At 40.0% G+C, this 18,558-nt stretch overlaps 1 protein-coding gene across 10 annotated transcripts in view; it reads right to left on the bottom strand.

Annotated features, from left to right (window-relative positions):
* Positions 1 to 18,558, bottom strand: part of ctnnd2b (catenin (cadherin-associated protein), delta 2b) — a 146,614-nt gene that overhangs the window by 21,172 nt on the left and 106,884 nt on the right. For all 10 annotated transcript variants that reach the window (XM_046408255.1, XM_046408258.1, XM_046408257.1 and 7 more), the window contains 2 exons: positions 18,106 to 18,319; positions 5,000 to 5,186 (listed from right to left, as the gene is read on the bottom strand). In XM_046408255.1, coding sequence (XP_046264211.1) covers positions 5,000 to 5,186; positions 18,106 to 18,319 — 401 coding nt within the window. The remainder of the gene's footprint in view (positions 1 to 4,999; positions 5,187 to 18,105; positions 18,320 to 18,558) is intronic.

Here is an 18,558-nt window from a genome sequence, read left to right as displayed (position 1 = left end):
TTTTCAATCAAGAAACACTGTGTACGTGGCCTGCAACGGTGTTTCGCTGGGTGGCATGTGCTATGTGTAACATCCACATGGATGGTTTCCCAGCAGAACTTTGCATTAAGAGATCAATGTGTTTCACTTCTGTCAGAGGTTTTAATATTGTTGCTGCATGCACACGGAATGGATACTGTATATAAGAAAATCTACTGTTCTTATATGTTCAGCACTGTTGGAGGACTATACAATGGGGAACAAGGGAGGGGTAGGTGTAGGTGATGTTGGAAAATTGTAATTCAGAAAGTTCTTGTTTTAGCACTTTCACGACAAAATGTTGTTTTTAGCAAAGCAAAAGAGCCTCACCGAAACAGGAAAAATGTCTTCTGTTGCTATTATGAGGAGTCACGTTGAATCACAAAGAAAAGAAAAGAACCTTTGGCCCCATTTGCACTTGACATTTGAAGTGTCTGATTAAAACCCTTTCCCGCAGCAGCCTGGAGGATGGCCAAAAACACCAAAAGTGTTATATGCTATAACAACTATCCATCAGCTAGTACAAACATGTGGATGACCTGCATAGATAAACTGCAAGTGAGACAAATGTTTAATTACCGTGGGCACCACGGCAGGATTAGGATTAACTACAACAGAGTCACACAGTACAAATAAGCCAATGTAACCTTCTGTTCCACCTCCTCTCTGTACAGTTCTCTTTCATTAGAGTTACTATGCACCCTCAAAGCACTGAGTAGCTGGAAGTTTTGACAACTGCATAAGGACCCTACGTGTTTTTGGGCTGACCCAGCATTGCTCATCTCTTAATCACCTTTTCTTGCTTCAGAGGCTATTCTTCACAGGATCTTAAGACTAACTAAACAGTCCTCAGATCAGAGCATCCTCAATCCCTGGGCACTGTGTGCTTGAGATACTGGTTTCAAGTGACTTCACCACCAATGTGTTTTTGCTCTTCTCTGGCCTGTCTCCAAACAGCAAAGTACTGCAGCTTCTCTACTGACTAGCATACGCTGCTTATCAATTTAATGGCACTGGGAGCCTGCGGTCACCTTACTCAGAGCTAGCTAGCCTGACAATTATCGCTCCAGATAATTCATGTCTTTCCTTTATTACACCCGCTAATGGATACAGCTACAAGAGAAAGGAGATTCCTGGTGCCTGTGCAAAGACACACACGTATCAGACTGTAACATTTAGTAATGCAAAAAATGTATACACAAAACATAAATAACGAAGAGGTCCAGATCACTTAATAAAGCAAGGGTCACCTTCACCTTCGTATTCCCAAACAGATGTTTATATAAATCAGCACCAACTGGGTAACAAAAGACTGGAGCTCACAGTCCACTGTGTTCACTGTGTCCTCTCACCCGCACAGATCATTCAATACATGCACCGAGGACAGATCAGATCTGCTACAACAACACCTGTTGCCCTCCTTTGTGTGACTGCAAGAGCTGACATAACAGGTTAAATACATAATAAGTGGATTGCATACTGATATAGTGACACTTGAGAGGAATAAAGATCACTTACATGGATACAGTTACACCATGCAGATGTAATGTTTTGTAAATAACAAAGTGGTTTATCCTGCCCTGCATGAGTTGCTGCAAAATTTGTGTCACACCTGCAAATTTGATGCAAATAATTCATATTCAGGTTTCTAAGCACAAATTTCAGCAATTCCTGTTAGCTGGCACAACAGCATGCGCATACACAGCAAGTGAAGCAGTGGGTGGGTAAAGAGACGCAGAAAGTATGTGTGAGAGTGTGTGAAAGTGAGATTCAGAAAGGAAGGAATAGGGCGAGACAGAAGAAGAAGGAAAGGGATAAATGGGGGATAATATGATGTGGAGTAATAGAAGGAGATGGAGACGGAGCGAGCGAGAACAGGGTGACTAAAGAGAAAAGAGACAGAGAGAGAAAATGAGAAGCGAGGAGGATAATAGGAGATGTGGAGAGAGAGCAAAAGAGAAAGAGAGCAATAGAAAGAGGGAGAGAGAGAAGGAGAGAGCAGGTGGCCAGCAATATACCAAACCGTCATGAAATATTCAATCTTTAATCAGACTCCCAGCAATCCCTAACGAGGCGTGAGAAAGATGAATTAGTCCTTCGAGTTTAGGGAGCTGATCCACAAACCATCTCCAGCTGATCCACCATCTCCTGCAACACACACACACGCTCACACACAACCAGACACATGGCATGTACAGTGTTACATGCAACTAAAGCCTTTGTTTGCACCCGGTATGTGTAGAGAAAAGGTGAAGAAACATATTGCAGTTAAGATTAATGATTCATACATGCAGTCAGATACAGAGACGCACAGTGGCCTGCACATGCACACGCACACACACAAACACTGGAAGCCAGACAACCTTGCAGACACAGATGCAAACACAGTCAAGGCAGTAATCCCACTCAATGTCACTTGCTCAACTTGGGCTGCACTTTTGCCACATCTCCACAAAGAAATATTTAGAAATGTGACATGTAAACCTGTTTCAGATATCCAACGTTACAGCAAAGCAAACTAAAGCATGATAGCTCTATGCAAGAAGTAAAAAGACAAATACATACAATTTTGTGAATGTTTTCAGGCTAACCAGCAACACATCAAAAACTCTCTGGAACACAGCCGATGTATCTTGGTTAGAAATATTTATGAACTTAGACTTTCAAATTTCATCATGCAGTCCTGGTAACACTTTGAGAGTTTACTTTGAGAGCAACATGCCAATACAAATATTGTGTATAAATATGTAATGATTAGCGTAGTTTTAAAGGCCATGAAAACCTGTCTCCAAATTAGCTTCTTAAAAACGGATGATTGATTCAGTTGTCATTTAGTTTATTGTATTCAGCCAGTGTTCATTTTAGCCACTGGGAGAGGTGAATATTAGTGGGTTTTTTGTTGTTGTTTTTCTTTTTCTTTTTTTTTTTTTTAACCAAACAACTCAGTAGCAAGTTTAAACATATGTGACAAGAACAAACTCTGAGCTGTGAGTGTTGATTCAAAGGTCTGGGACCAGGCTAATGGGATGAACAGACAATTTTCTGTTGGTTTATATTGCCAGTCAAACATGATCAAACCACACTCGCAGCACAATTTTAATAAATAAGACCTAAGATGCTTAAGATGTGAAAAAAAAAAACCTTTAAAATGAAACTGTTTTTAATGTCTTCCACTGTCTTACTGGCTGAAGTGTATTTAGAGACATTTAACACTTTCCTAATACTAATATATAATCTAACAAGAAAAAATGTGAATAAAATGCCCCACTGATCACTCTGCAACAATATCTCTGTAATTTTAAAGGGTTATAAGCAATTTTGAATTTAAAAATCTGTATCATAATTACCTGGACGGGATGCTTTCATTATATCCATATTCCTAAATATGGACTAAAGACTAAACATGATTTAACATGGACATAAAATACTGATAACATTTTTGGGTGGAAGGTAGGATTTGCTTCCGAGTGACCTCTATTGAAGTGTGCAGGCTACAGGTTGAGTATGTGTGTACTTTTAAGGCAGACGTCACGATACAAAACAATATTACAATGGATTCCTGGAGATGAAACACTAGAAAGCATTTAGAAAATAGAATTACAAAAGCTAATACTTCTATACACTGTTATCAGAGCCGCAGAGCATTTTTATTGAATTTTGCAGAACGGAGAGCTAAGAGAGACTGCTGTCTCAGCATCTCTCTCACTCTCTTTCTCTCTCTCTCTCTCTCTCACACACACAGACATTATGTTTAATTATAGTGTTTAAGGGCAGATGATGTATTAGTTTGTGAGGTCAGTCTGACATCACCACTATCGAACATGTCTTCATTATCCACACCTCTCATCTCTATTGTAAGTTCCTCGTTACTAAGAATGAGCAAGGTCAGTTAAAATCCACTAAAAACCACAAAATAGCTAATAATAAAAAATAACACAGAAAAAGACACAAGTGACCAGGTATACTGCACTGTACATTAATGCAATCAATCCATGGACAATAACCACATTTTCTGATACACCCACCATCTGCCCAGTGCCAAGCAGCAGACAGACTAAGTTAGCCACGGGCTTGGTGGATGTAGTGGAGCAGAGAGCCAGATATCTGTTTCATGACGCAATGTGAATGTTCTCTTAGCAGTAAATGTTACTTTCTGATATGTTTAATTATTGATTTTATAAGATGACAATATGTTGACATTGTGTTTGCAGCTTGTTTCCCCCAAGTAGCCTAAAAGACATTATGTAATGATGTAATGCAAGTAAGAAGTGTTTAGTAAGGTGCAGGAACGGGACACATTTTCAGTGATTTGAAAAGTTCTTAAACAAATGCATTCAATATGTCATTCCTCAAAAGTGGACAAAAAGTGATAAAAAAAAACATCTGATGCCACATTGCTAAGTGCAGGCTATAGATTAAAAAGTTTCAATTATAATTTAAGCACCACATGGACCACAGGATCCTGGCATTAACCATGACCCTGTATACAAAGTAAGGTATGAATTTCACTGATAGATAAATGAATCGAAAATTTTGTGACATTTTTTTAAATACTTTTTAAATATCTAACTGGATATTGCTGTAGTAAGGAGCCAAAACAAAACACAAAATATGTGTCACCGTCCTACTACTTCCAGACTGTACTCTATGACTAGCAGCATATCTCAAGTGAGAAAATGAAAGCCACAGCAGCTCTAAAGCCAAGTGGTGAGTCATCTTAAATGTAGTTAAGTCTGTCAGTTCTCTGTGTACAGTGGTAAAAATAACACTGTCTAAAAATAGTCAGTTTTGAACTAAGAGACTTTTTTTCTGTTCGTAATAGCAGACTGTGAACAGCGAAACATCTCCGCAACATGAGCAATTTCTCTTGAAATATTATTCTAAATATGTATGAATACTAACTGTTCTACAATGACAACAAAAACACGGTAGAAAGAAAGTATTCTGTCTCCTTAATGTTCGGAGAAACAGTGACACTGACCGGAGGCAGCCCGTGGCGTTGCGGAGAACCTGGGAGGAGTGGAGGTGCAGCTTGCGGTCCTCCTGTGTATGCGGGGAGGTGTCCCAGCCCGAGTGGGGGATGATCACAGCGTTGGTCAGCACGGCCAGGGCGTCCTGGATGATGGGCATCTTTAGGGCGTCACATGACGACAGGTTCCACAAAACACCTGAAGAGGACAGCAGGGAGAGAGGACATGAAAACTAATCCAGAGAAAAAGGAAAAACAGAGAAGGCAGACAGGAGGAGAGACAGACGCCAAGACAACTCCAGGGCAAAAACGTAAAATACCTGGTCCTGTCTCGGTCATGTTTGGCAAGTGCTACAAGGTGAAGGTTTTCTGAGGTGAATAAGGTGCCTTCTTTTTTTTTGAGAAAAGTTTATTCACTTGTTTCTCATGTTCTTTTTGACTGTCTTGTGTAAACACGTTTTGTGCCTGGACTTGCTTGCGGGTTAATCTGGCCCTCAGTAACGCCGGAGATTAAGTCATTTCATAAATAGTTTTAAAATGAATAACTGATCATGTAAGTTGTTCTTTGGTGATTTTGACTGACTGACTGAAAGTTCAGGTGTGTACAGATTTGGCATAAAATAATATACAGACACATACCCAACCTCCAGTTAGTATCCTGTTTATTTAATTGCATGAGTGATGCATTTGAAATGTTGTTCTAATACTTAAAATACCCACTAACTTGCTGTTACATGTCACCACTGTCTAGCTGTAATTAAAGAAAAAACCAAGAAATGTACCAAAGGCAGTAAATCACTTATACAAAATCCCACTGCACCACTCTCCCATTCTTTAATCCTCACCTGAATTCACCATACAGTGACCAGCCAACCAAGAAAATGAAGTGAGTTTTCTCCTGCCTTCCAATTACTGTTCACTCTTTTTGCCAGTTGCCACACACACAAGCGAACACACACACACATACACGCCGGCAACTGAATAGACAAAAGCTTTCCCTCTCCAGAGACTCGCTCTGCCACACACACATGTACATCTGTTTGAGCCTTTAAAGAAGGAAGGACACAGAGGGTAAGAGGCAAATCATCACATTTTGTTGCAAAGCACTTTGATTTCTTGAGTGGTTTTACACACACACACACACACACACACACACACACACACACATGCACCCACACAAACTGTGATAACCTTGAATGATCCACACATCATAATTTTTATTGACCTTCATCTTCCAAAGTGTCTATGACCTAATCTATGTACTAACATAATTATATGTTGTGTATTTGTGCATTTCAAAGTGTCCATCTCTCACCATATCTGCACTTATCTACCCCTCTCTTTCTCCTCTATGCTTGTAATTACAGCAGCATTTGTGGTAAAACATCACTAGATGTGTGTGTGTCTTTGGAATGAGGCGTTGTCATTTCAGTCGCTCACCCTCGGCTGAACAGCGACTTTGTAATTACAGCTTCTATTATCTGTCTTTGTGGGTTTGTATGAATTAGTTTGTGTGTGTCTACACGTGTCTGTGTGTAAATGTAAACGTAAGCCCCTTCGACAAATCAGTCTTAACACCATCAACAGTTAGGACACGGTGTGTTTATGTGTTTATGAGTGCTATGGCGGCAGTATCTGTGCTCAGGAGTGTCTAAGTAACTGGCTCCTGGCTACATGACGATAATTATCTGGCACTGTCACATTAGTAAAAGTGTCTTCTCTCTGTCTCTTCTCTCTCAAGAGGGGAAAGAAGGCGTGCTAGGTTTCTGATAACCCTCATATTCAACGTGTCACATAGTATTTCCAGCTGACCTTGATTTACACATCTGTGAGTCAGCAAATGCTGCTGTTTTCTTTCCTGTGTAAAGATAAAACCGACCTAGATGCAAATTTAGCCTAAACCTCAGCATCGTGACTGAAAGCAGGGGGAACTATGACAAAATACACAACTTAGCAACTCCAAAAAATGTTTTATTTAAACATTTGTTACCTAGAGTTACCACCTTGCGGTAGTATGCATTGCTTTAACGTGTATTGGAAAAATGGTTGAGATAACAGCGATGTGCACGTGACAGGCTTCAAGTCTGGGCAGAAATAGATGCTACCAAAATCAGGAGAGGGAGGACTGGCCAAATTTAGGTATAAAGATAGAGGGTCAGAGACTGAGCCTCTGAGAGTTCATGTGCTGCACACTGAGAACCTACAAGGCAAGGAGACGGTCCAGACTTGGAGGGATTACCAGCATTTGAGGACCTCAACAGACTGGCAGCAACTTCAAATAGACGGAACACCAAAAAGGAATACACTGAAAAATTGGATTGTGTATTCTGTAAATGCTGCTGTCAGGATTGACTGCTGAGAAGATCTCGACTCTCCCTACCAACTGGCTGTAAGGATTGGCTTGAGTAACCACACCCCGTATGGGACAAACGCAACTTTAGAATAGGACTCTTACCTGCGGCAGGAAGATTAGAGAAGCTTAGCCCTGGCCGGGCTGATCTCCTTCCTCTTGACTAAATTCTTAATTGGCATAATACTCCACTTAGCCTTGGCTCCATGGTAAAGTAAAAGCTGATTTATGATTTATGAGTTGTTGCTTTGCCTTTGCTTAATTCTTGCAATTAAGTTTTAATCAGCATACCAAAATACAGAAATATCTGGACATTTCTTTCTTTTGAGTAAATAACTTGGCTGTGAAAAGTTAAGTTACTGTGTGCCCGATATCTGAAAGTGTTCTGAGGTTTATCTAGTTTATATCCATTTGGGAAAATTAACAACAAACATTCATCTGATCATAGCAACTTTAACAACCCTATAAGGCGCAAGCTGTCGTTAATAGGCGTGACTGAGGTATGATCTTGGCTATTAGAGGGCTACACGGCCAGATCAGATTGTCAGTGGCAGCAGGGTGGATAACCAGGAGGCAGTGAGTAATTAGACAAGTTCCCTTGACACCAGCTTAAGTGAGCCCTTGGATTTCTAACTAGATCTGGGGTCTCTAACCTTTTAAACAGATATCAAAGAGTCAAAGAATGAACATGTTTATCATTCATTTTTATCTCCTGTAACTAGGTGGTATCTAAACAACATATTTTTCATTTTCAGGAGTGATCCCCTGAGTAAATCTGCTCTAAGGAAACTAAAACATGTACTTAAGCACAAAGCTCATCAAAATAATGAAATCTCCCACTGCAAAGAATGTGAGTACTATCAGCTGCTTCAATATAAAAGTGCTGTGAGTTACTAATTAAGTAATAAGTGTATATTGCATGTTGTGAAATGTAACACATGACAAATGACATCATACTGCAGCTGCAAGGAAAGGATGTTATTTTATTATCGTGAGTAAAGTCAACTGTTTGCCAGCATCACTTCCTGCTGTGTAGAGAATGACATCATCTCCCTGAGGTGAAAGGCAGTGGGATTTTATCTTTGATCTGAAACACACACTCACAAACACATAGTCTCGCACACACACACACACAAACACAAAGTGTAACCTCACATTAATGCTCATGAACATGCAGGCATACACAAACACACCCACACACACTCACATCCAAGTAAGAAGTGCACACAGCTACGCATACACAAAGCCATAAGTGTATGACAGATGAAGGAGGTTAATTGCCTCAGCCTTACATCATGAGTGGCAGCAGGAGGTTGTGAATGCAGTGTTATAGGGAGGGAGGGGAAATGAATATGTTGGCTATCTCTCTTTGTGTCTGAAGTCATTTCCCATCTCTTATTTGTGTTTTCATTCCCATCATATTTCAGCATTGCAGCACATCTCTTTGTTCGCCTCTTGATCCCTTTCTGCCCCCCCCCCCCCCCAACCGCCTTTGTTTCCCATTTCTGCAAGTATTCACGTTACATATGTAGCATCTATAAAAAGAAAACACACTGACAGAGTGACCTTGAGAACAGCAGGGTTAGGGTTAGGCCTTTGTCATGAAAGACACCAACCTGCCATGATCATCTATGCCAAGACATTGTGAGCAATTTGAGTGGGTCTGGAGAAGGCTGTTGATTTCTTTTAACAATTCAATGAATGAATCAGTTGTCACCTTTTTTTAATTGCTCTCATCTCCTGGTAACAAATTGTACAGTTCAAGGGCTGACAACCCCCCTACAAAAATTGCATTTCTTATATGGCACAGATATGAAATTTTAGGAATGTGAACAGCTATATAAAGTTGCATATGTTCCATTCTTACTGTTACCATATGCATATGTCTTCAAAAAACATTTTCAAAGGCATTCAGCCATCAAGTATTCTGTATAATAAGTCCACGTTAAATTTTACTGAGTAAATATACAAACACTAGTTTAACCTTAACTAGTTTATTCTCTAGTGGAGAGAGAGTGCAGCTACGTACCTCGGAGTACATATCTCTTAATATGGTACAACATATCCACTACAGTAATGCAGTAATACAGCTATGCAGTGTCTATACCACCTCAGGCAGCTGAAGAAATTCAAAATTTCTACAGCAGTGTGGAAGACCTTCCACACTGCTACCATCCAGTCTGTGCTCACAGGTAGCATCACTGCCTGGTACAGCAACTGCAGCTCAAAGGACAAGAATGGGCTCCACAGCATCATACAATGTGCTGAGCGTATCACCGGTACCACCCTACCCAATCTGCAGGACGTACACACCAGGTAGTGCAGGTTCAGGCCACAGCGAATCAATAAGGATATTCATCACCCCAACCATAAACTATTCAAGCGGCTGCCCTCTGGGAAGAGGCTCCATACCTTCATTGCCAGGACAGAGAGACTGAGAAGGTGCTGCTTCCCACAAGCCATATGGGCCATGGACACTTGACAGACAATCTGGTTGTCATGCACATGCACTTTGTCGCCACCCACATGAACAGACCATTACAGCAGTGTACCAGGACAGAGTTATCCCATCCCCATTGTCCAACTGTTCTCCTACTTCTCCTAGTAATGTGTTTTATATTGGTACATACTGTGTTGTCTTGCTTCGTTATATACTGTACATAATGTGTGTATTTGTATACGAGCACTATGTATTTGCATAGTGGTTTTCTTAGTGGAAATATACATGTATATGTATACAAGAGTTGTCACTTTATGTCACCTCACTTGCACAGATGGGGAGTGCTGCTATTCCATTTCACTGCTGTTGTACCTGTACAATCAAGCATGTGGCAAATAAAAGCATGTGACAAATAAATCCTGACTTGCCTAATTTGATTTTAAGTTCTAGTTCAAATCTATCTATTATACAGTAGTAAGTCATGATGTTTCTCACTCACTCAGTATAGAATTTCTACCCCCTGACACCATCCAACAGATTTACATATTATTTGATAGCTATCCATTTTTGCGCACATTTATTGTCCTCAGTCCAGAAGTGTAAGCTTTACTCTTTGTTTTCATAATGAGGTGAGCATTGATCAGTGTTAATCACTCGGTCCACACAGGCCCACAGCTTTGCGTTAATGAGCCTCAACCACAGTGAGGAATCATGTTTACTCAGTTTGGGTCCTTTAATGACATTGTCATTAAAGACAGGAAATTGTGTGGCTAAGCAATATATTGTCGATCGTGTCAAGGTCATTGGTTTGCAAAAAAAAAAAAAATAAAAATCTCTGCACTGATGTTACTCTGCTGCTATGTGTTAATCAGTCACATCTAATGTGCAGGTATTTTGCAGATACACAAAGAAAAGAAAGTTTAGTCTTATTTTTTATTTTTTAATTATGAAACAGGTTGAGCCTGAGAAGATGCATTAAAAAGCTGTTTAAATGAACTGAATAATAAGTTAATGAGCGCAGTATAACTTAGGGGAACACAGCTGCTGTATGATTTTATAATTAACTGGTTATGTGGCATCTTAGCTTTGTATAGTGCTGTATGTTTCTTACCCCCCCCCGTATGTTGTCATACAAATACTTCAACATCTTTTTGTGTTATATTCTTATTTTATTTATTTATTTATTTTTATGTTATATTATTTAGGACAAATGATGGTCTTTTATAGAGTTACAGACTAATATCAGTTATCAGTTTTCTATAGGGTGTGTTGGGCTGTGTGTAGTACTATATACCATATGGGTTTGGGTACTGCATCAAACATGGAAAAAAAAAAACATGGCAGATGAATTTTATGGCACAAACACTGTTTTAGTTTTATAAATTGTCATTAATTTGCATTGCAAGTTCTGCCCGTAATATGTGTGTGTTCCCTCACTCTTTCAGGTTGTCAGTCTCCATCTCTTTGCTTTGCCCAAACTGGATGAGCATTGTGACTGGATTGCATCCAGACTGCAGAGTCCCCATCACAGTACGAGCTCGACAGCTTCCATATCTGCTTCTGAAGAGCCGACACCAACGTGAGCAATCTAGACCTGTCACTTACAAAAATGTGTGCTGCTGTGACTGGATGAAAAAGTTGCATTGTAATGACAAGTGGAACCACAGCCTCTGACGGCATGCTGATTTTAAAGGGGAATAAAGAAGTTTAAGAAAGCGCAGCACTGTGTGAGTCAGAGAGCAGACTTCATGGTGTTTTCTCTTTAGCACACTGAGCCTCTCTTCCTCAAAAACACCCTCACATACTGATGGGCCACACATTCAGAATCAACATGACTAAACATATAGCCAACAAAGTCAAAGTCAACAAAACCACAAAAACATCCACCAAAACTAGAGGAAAAATAAGTTTCATTAAGGATAGAACTGTATACCTCACTCTTTTCAGGATCTTCATGCATTTAAACTAATTAATAAATCATTCAGAAATAATTTCCAAGCTCATGAGGGTCAGTGACAGTAGATCAAACCTAATTTCCCAGCCTGGAATCAATAAAGTATATCAATCTATCTAAGACATAGAAAGACAAGTCTGTTGTTGTTTCTGCAGACAAATCATCATGCAGCACCACAAAGTTTCCTTCAGCCCCAGACAATAATGCACAAAACAACTCATTTCAGCTGTTCACAGTAACTGTATGTAGTTTTTACATTTTGTACATAGATACATGTAGCTTATACAAAATGATAAGATTCCTTCCTCGACAGATTTCACTCATCCTTCAGCAGATGGATTCATTAGTAGTTTAGCTTTTGTTCATGCTAAAATCACATCTGAGATCATAAAATCCTGTGTTTGGTTTGTTTGTTTTCACACGACAAACAAACGTCTCAGCAATCACGACCCACTTGTCTTGTCCTGAGTGCTATTGCTGTGACCAAAAGTTCTTCCAAAAGTTGTAAAAAAGCCAGGTGTGAAACATCCTTAGAGAACATTGATCAGCCATAACGTTAGGACCACCTGCATAATATTGAATGGGTCCCTCTTTTGCACAAAAACAGCCTTGATGCATTGAGGCTGAGCTGAAACTGATTTTGGGAAATTAACATCGTACTACTGCTAGTGCTATCACAGTCACAGTGGTATTTTTGTCATTTAATAAAAACTGTTATATGGAATTGGTGAATATGTATGTAACTGGGAACAGAAAAGCCTGACCCGTGGTCTCAACAACACAGCGACTCCGTAGCACAGAGTGACTCAGCCCCTTTAACAGAAAGTCATTCTTTCACTTGTCCTCCATCTGTATCTAAATAGAGAAAAGCCCCTTCCAGTGCGGCATTTTAACAATCTAAAGTCCCACCATCTAAACTTTGGTCTGCTTCTATTGTATATCCACTGTGAAGAACTTTTACAGCTATTTTGAAAAATGTTCCAGATATAGGCTCTATATTCAATAATTAGTGAGAGCAGAGCCAGTTATATAATATGGTTTCCTTGTGCTGTTTTGTAGGCCAGATAAGTAAGCAGTTGTTGAATGAAACAGTGAAGCGAGTGGAGTTCGATGCTGCTCTGTCAGAAACACTGAATCCGGGGCACTGCTTGGGGCAGCACAAGCCTGTCTGTTGCTTAAAATGGCACCAATGTGTCAAAACACTTTGACTTCAACATCTACTAGACAGATGTCCATGAAATTTTGCATAGTTCACGGTTCCCAAAGAATGACTTATGGTGATCTTCTGAGTATTTTTGTACTGCCACCACAGGTAGATATTCATGAATTAGACTGAAATGTCTGTTATGATGTGACAACTCGCCCAATCATGGTCAACAAAAAAAAAGGCTATGTAGACACCAGAGAAAACGTGAATATTTACAAACGCGCATGAATACACACACACATACACAAAGCTCTACTGCATGCTGTATCTAATCTGCAGAGTTCAAGTTAGTATGCATTTGTTCAAACCAGCTTTATTCCCTCCAAATAATCATCTTTACTTCTGAACAGGAAAGACAATAAAGGAGAGAGCAATTATTAGAGCAAAAAGAGGGAGAGAGACTGAAGAGCAGAGGGCGAAAACCTTGTCTGTGACATTGTGCCATCAAGCAAACTGTACGTGTGAGAGAGAACGAACAAGCCTTTTGTGTACCTGTGTCTGTAGCTGAATCTCTAGCTAGCAAGGCAGGCAGCTTGACTTCCCACTGTGATCCTGATTCAAAATGCTCACCAGAGAGAGAGAGGGGGAAAGGCAGAGTGGATAGGAGGTATTGAGAAAGAGTGGAAAAATGGAGACAGAGAAAGGCAAAGAGGGCAGGAGGGAGACAGAAGGAGAAGGGGAGACAGAGCGAGAGAGACTGAGAGACGGGGAAAGAGAGAGTTATTTCCTCTGGGTCTTTGACAGAGAGAGGAGAGCATGGTCTATCTGCGTCCGGTCGGTCGTTCAGCTGATTAATTTGTGACAGGAGGGATTTCTGTGCTCCGTGCCTTGAATTGCTGTTCTAATTTATATGGTAATCTTCTTTAAGACTCCAGCAGCATACAAAAAACCTTTTATTTCCATCTCTGCTAAGCCTAAACCCTTTTCTATACTTACTAAACATATACATATACAGAAATGCGCAGAGCACACGTGGGTCATACTCTGCACCAAATGTAACCGGATGAGGGAAATGCGAGCACACCTCTCAATTTCACAATCCAGATACAGTTGTCCTGTGCTGGGAGAACACTGGACTCGAGTTAGTATTCATGACTGTCCCTCCTTCCACGATTAACGCTTAAAATGTTTGTCCGTCACCAGAATCTCCTGTCACCATTATGTGAAGTACTGCTATAAATAATTAGGAGATTGAATAAAGGCTCAAGGACAGCCTTTTTGGGAGACAAGGACAGTTTAGTTTAGGAGAGTTTGCAAGGATGGAAAAAAGTTTGGATGTTACAAATGAGCTGGATGTTCAGTAGGCTGCATTGACATCATTTAGGATGGAAGATAATAACAGGGAAGAGTCCTGTGTCCGATGCTGACTTGGTCATGTGAGCTAAAATTCTGTTGAAAATACAGCTTTTTCATATATTTTCCATTAAATTTGTGGTTAATTACACTGAACCATGGAACAACTGAACAAGAGACATCCATATCTGTTTGCTTTTTCAATTGTAATTAGAATTTAGATGTCGAAACCTGGGCAGCACGGTGGTGCAGTGGTTAGGACTGTCGCCTCATACGAGGCGAAGTGGGTTCCAGGTTTGAATCCTGGTCTGGGCTCTTCTGTGTGGAGTTTGTCCGACGGATAAGCGGTATAGAAAATGGATGGATGGATGTCGAAACCTGCTATCTCAAGACAAGAATGTCAATGGTGGACAGTTGTGTGAAAATCCAGGACATGACAAGTCGAGTGCCAATGTTTATAAAATTCTTACTTTCTTCAGTATTTGTAAGTTACGTTATGCCTGTATGTGAGGCAATACAGGATGAAGGTTTGAGTTTATTCATTCATTTAGTCCATAATGAAGACATGAAAGCTGACAGAAATGGTGCCAAGTCGCCAGTCTGACTGGATCACTGGTCATCCTTTATTTTCCTGGGAGATTTCGTGCTTTGTGACAGACAAACTTATATAGTCAAAGCAAGGTTTATAGGGAACCAGTTCAACGCAGATGGTGTCATTGCGAAGTTTAAGGAAGGTAAAAATTACAGTTACAATGACAAATGTTGTATGTCTGCAACATGGCCAAAACTAAAATCAGATTTGCTACCTGCCCATCCAAAACCCTGCCCTTCACACTGAAAGATAAAGAGCACCTCCTTCCTGAATTGGCACTGGTCGTAAATCTGAAGGCGTCAAATCACCCAATATCAGAGTAATTCCTCTAGACAAATGACGGCAGAAAATGGTTAACTATGCTGAATCACCTCACTGAAATCAACGTGGCCTTAGTCCTTTAAAGGTGGACCACACTTTAAAATTATTAAAACCTACAAAAACAACTCACACAGCGAGTTTTTCCGCCACAGCTATCAGAGCCACTTCAGGTAACTTTCATGTCGTACCAAAACAGATCAATGCGATTTATTTGTAAGAGATACAGGATGGAGAAATGAGGGGATCAGTGACTGTAGGCCTGGAAGACAGTGTAATTCAGTGAACTGCATTATAAAATAATTCCCTCAGTTGATCACACAAATTTACCCTTTCTGCTTTTTTTTTTTCAATGTTTTTGGCCCCAATTCTTGATGTAAATACCCACAATGTTTAAAACAGTTTGACAAAACATTTCCTCAAGGTCCATTTCATCAAACTGATTCCTCAGGTGTCATGCTGCTGAATCGTTAACATGCATATTTTAATTTTTCTTAGATCTGTTTCAATGAACTCCTGATGAAGAACTTTCCTGTCTGTGCTAAAATAAATAAAGAACTTGCTCATGCTTGAATGTTTAAAATGATTAAACACCTTCAACTGTATTATTTTTATCTACCTACTGTCAGCACCAACTGGCCCAGAATGGGACAGATTTACTTGGTCCAGCTTAGTCAGTCCAGGTGCCAAATCATAATAATAACGGTCCCTACATTCATTTCCACCTGGGGCCACTATACTGATCACTGTCCACAGTCTACAGGCTCTAGGCTTAATTGTTTCCTAATATCCTTCGAAGTCACACTAAATAAAGTGTTCTAGAGAGTAGAAATAACTGAAAACTTGGACTCTGACATGTCGAGTCTTGAAATATCATGCTCCTTACAAGCTTACAGCAGAGATGTTTTCATTAACGTGGGAGCTGGTAAGAAATCCATTTTTCTCATTTGGCTCCAGGATTGGAATAAACCCCTGGAGGACTCTGGACGTAGATCAGTTTGAAAATTGAGTGGTGTTCCTCTTTTAGCTCTGTCGTCTCTCCATCCCCCTCCTGAGGTGAAAGTCCCTTTAGCGTGGCTGTCCGTGTGAATGCCAATTAGACAGGAATTGTCACCAAACACTGGTAGAGGCGTTACTGGTAATCCTTTAATCCTTTTTGGTGCAGAGTTTACCACCCAGCCCTCAGTGGGTTTAGAATCACAAATTAGTCATTCCTGAAATTTTGTAGAGTATGGATGATATTTGTGTTCACTGCCAGACAACACAAACCTGTTGTGGATACAAGTGCAATGCAGCCCTTTGCACACAATATCAGTTTGACAGGTCAACACCACTTGTCAACCAGAGTGCTGGGACGCAAGTAGGCAGTAAACAATTCTCTCCTTTGTGTGCGTGTGAACTCATCTATGTACTTCTATACCTGATCTCTGTAAACGGGAGTATGATGTATTTTGTACATTGCACAGCTGGATACTCAGTGAATTTTTGTCATCTGATTATGTGTGGTTGTTCATGAAAGGCAACACATGTGACTGCATTAGTGTATACATGTAAAGCCAGGATCAGGTTACAGGAGTTTCGGCCAATTTAAACCCGATTCTCTAACAGTGGTCAGTACTGATGTTTAGCCCAGATTACCTGGTAATGCGAGGATCTTAGAGATCTCAAACCTCTTGAACTGAGTCACCTTGACCTGACTGTTGCAGACTAATCAGGGCTGCCTCGATTAATATCAAATCAAATCTGGATGATGATGCCAGTGCTTTCAGAGTGGGACCACATTAGCCAATGAGAGAGACTTTCCCAGGCAGCTAATAGTGCTGCTAGGTTTTGGTAAACAATCTCACCTCTAGTTTTCTGAAAAACAGATGACCGACCGTTTCTCATCCTGACTTGTTTCAACTTCTGTTTTTGCATTTTCTAATTCCTAAGCATTACTAAAGTAAATCGTTACACGAGGTGAGGGTTGAAAGTTTTCCTCATTTCAAGTAATTACTTGAGATAAAGGAATCTGTAACTGAGATTTCTCACAGTAAATTAAGCTTGATTTTAAACGTAAATAATCATATAATGATTATTCTTTTGTTCCCATGTTATTCTTCCATAAGTATAACCTTATGTTGTAATACAGTATGCAGTCCTTCTTCTTAACATAAAAAACCATCATCATGTCAGTCATACACAATCATCTTATGCTTTTGTTCAATACTAATTGTTTTTTTTCAGGTCAGGAGTTGAAGTCCCCTCCAACAACTGCATATCTTCTCATATCTCTTTTCAAACAGCTCTACACATTTTATTCATTCATTCACTCATTCACTTGTATTTTTTAACACAAGCAGTTGAACTGTAAGTATATAGTCCCTGCCAGGAAACTTCTTCGGAAACGATGAAGAAATTATATATTTCAACATACATTTCTAACTGCTGTTCTTCCTGCAGTGACCGAAATGAAATTCTGGTGGGTCAAAGTAATCATATTTAAATATGCTGAGTCCGAAAATAACAAAGTCTGCCTGTGAAAAACATTGCAGAAAACTATAGACCGTAAAATCTCCAAAGGTCGCTAAAATCCACTTTAACTCCCATGTTTCCAGAGGAAAAAAAAAAAAAACATGTAACGACAAGCGGCTGCGTTGAACATGACAAGTAATTAAAAGAAACTTTAGCACCTGAAAAGGTGGTCCAGTTCTATTACTAGAATAATGCTTTTCATTGTGGGGCTGTTAATATTTAACTATGACAGCTGTATGGTAGTGTTAATGAGGTTGGGAAAAGGTGTCTCTGTTTCAGTGAATATGAAAATCTTTAGTTCACACAGGCAAACACATGGTAGATGTTTCACTGAATAAGAGAGTAAATTAATAGAAGCAAAATATTGTGGTCTCAGTTCCTGGTATTCATGGCTGCCGCACAATCAGTAACATCAGCATATCTGTAAATTGTGATCATTTTTTGTTTTACCTGTGAGCAGTTCTCTGATCTCCACATCTGTGGTCTTCCGGAGCAGTCGGACCAGAGCTGGTATGCCTCCGCAGTTCTTCAGGGCTATCTTGTTGTCATCATTGGCTTTGCCGTACACCAAGTTCCTCAGGGCGCCGCAGGCGCTGCGGTGCACATCAGTCATCCGGTGGTCCAACAAGTCCACCAGCAGCTGGATACCACCCTGACGGCGGATCTGAAGACAGAGGATGCAGCGAGGAATTACAAAAACAGCAGGAGGAAACGCAAGCATAATAGGAGTGTTTCCATTTGTTTGTGTTTCCGTTTGTTCCAATTTCACCCCTAAATATGCCCATTACTGCGGATATTGTATACAATATAATATCCAAGAACACTGGAGCAACTAGAAAAAACATTTTTTCCCACTTTTGTTGCTGTGCTGGGAGAAAATATGCAAATATTAATTTATACTTT

This window comes from Scatophagus argus, chromosome 13 (genome assembly GCF_020382885.2).
Source record: "Scatophagus argus isolate fScaArg1 chromosome 13, fScaArg1.pri, whole genome shotgun sequence".
Taxonomy (NCBI): Eukaryota; Metazoa; Chordata; class Actinopteri; family Scatophagidae; genus Scatophagus; species Scatophagus argus.
This window is presented reverse-complemented; position numbering and strand designations above follow the sequence as displayed.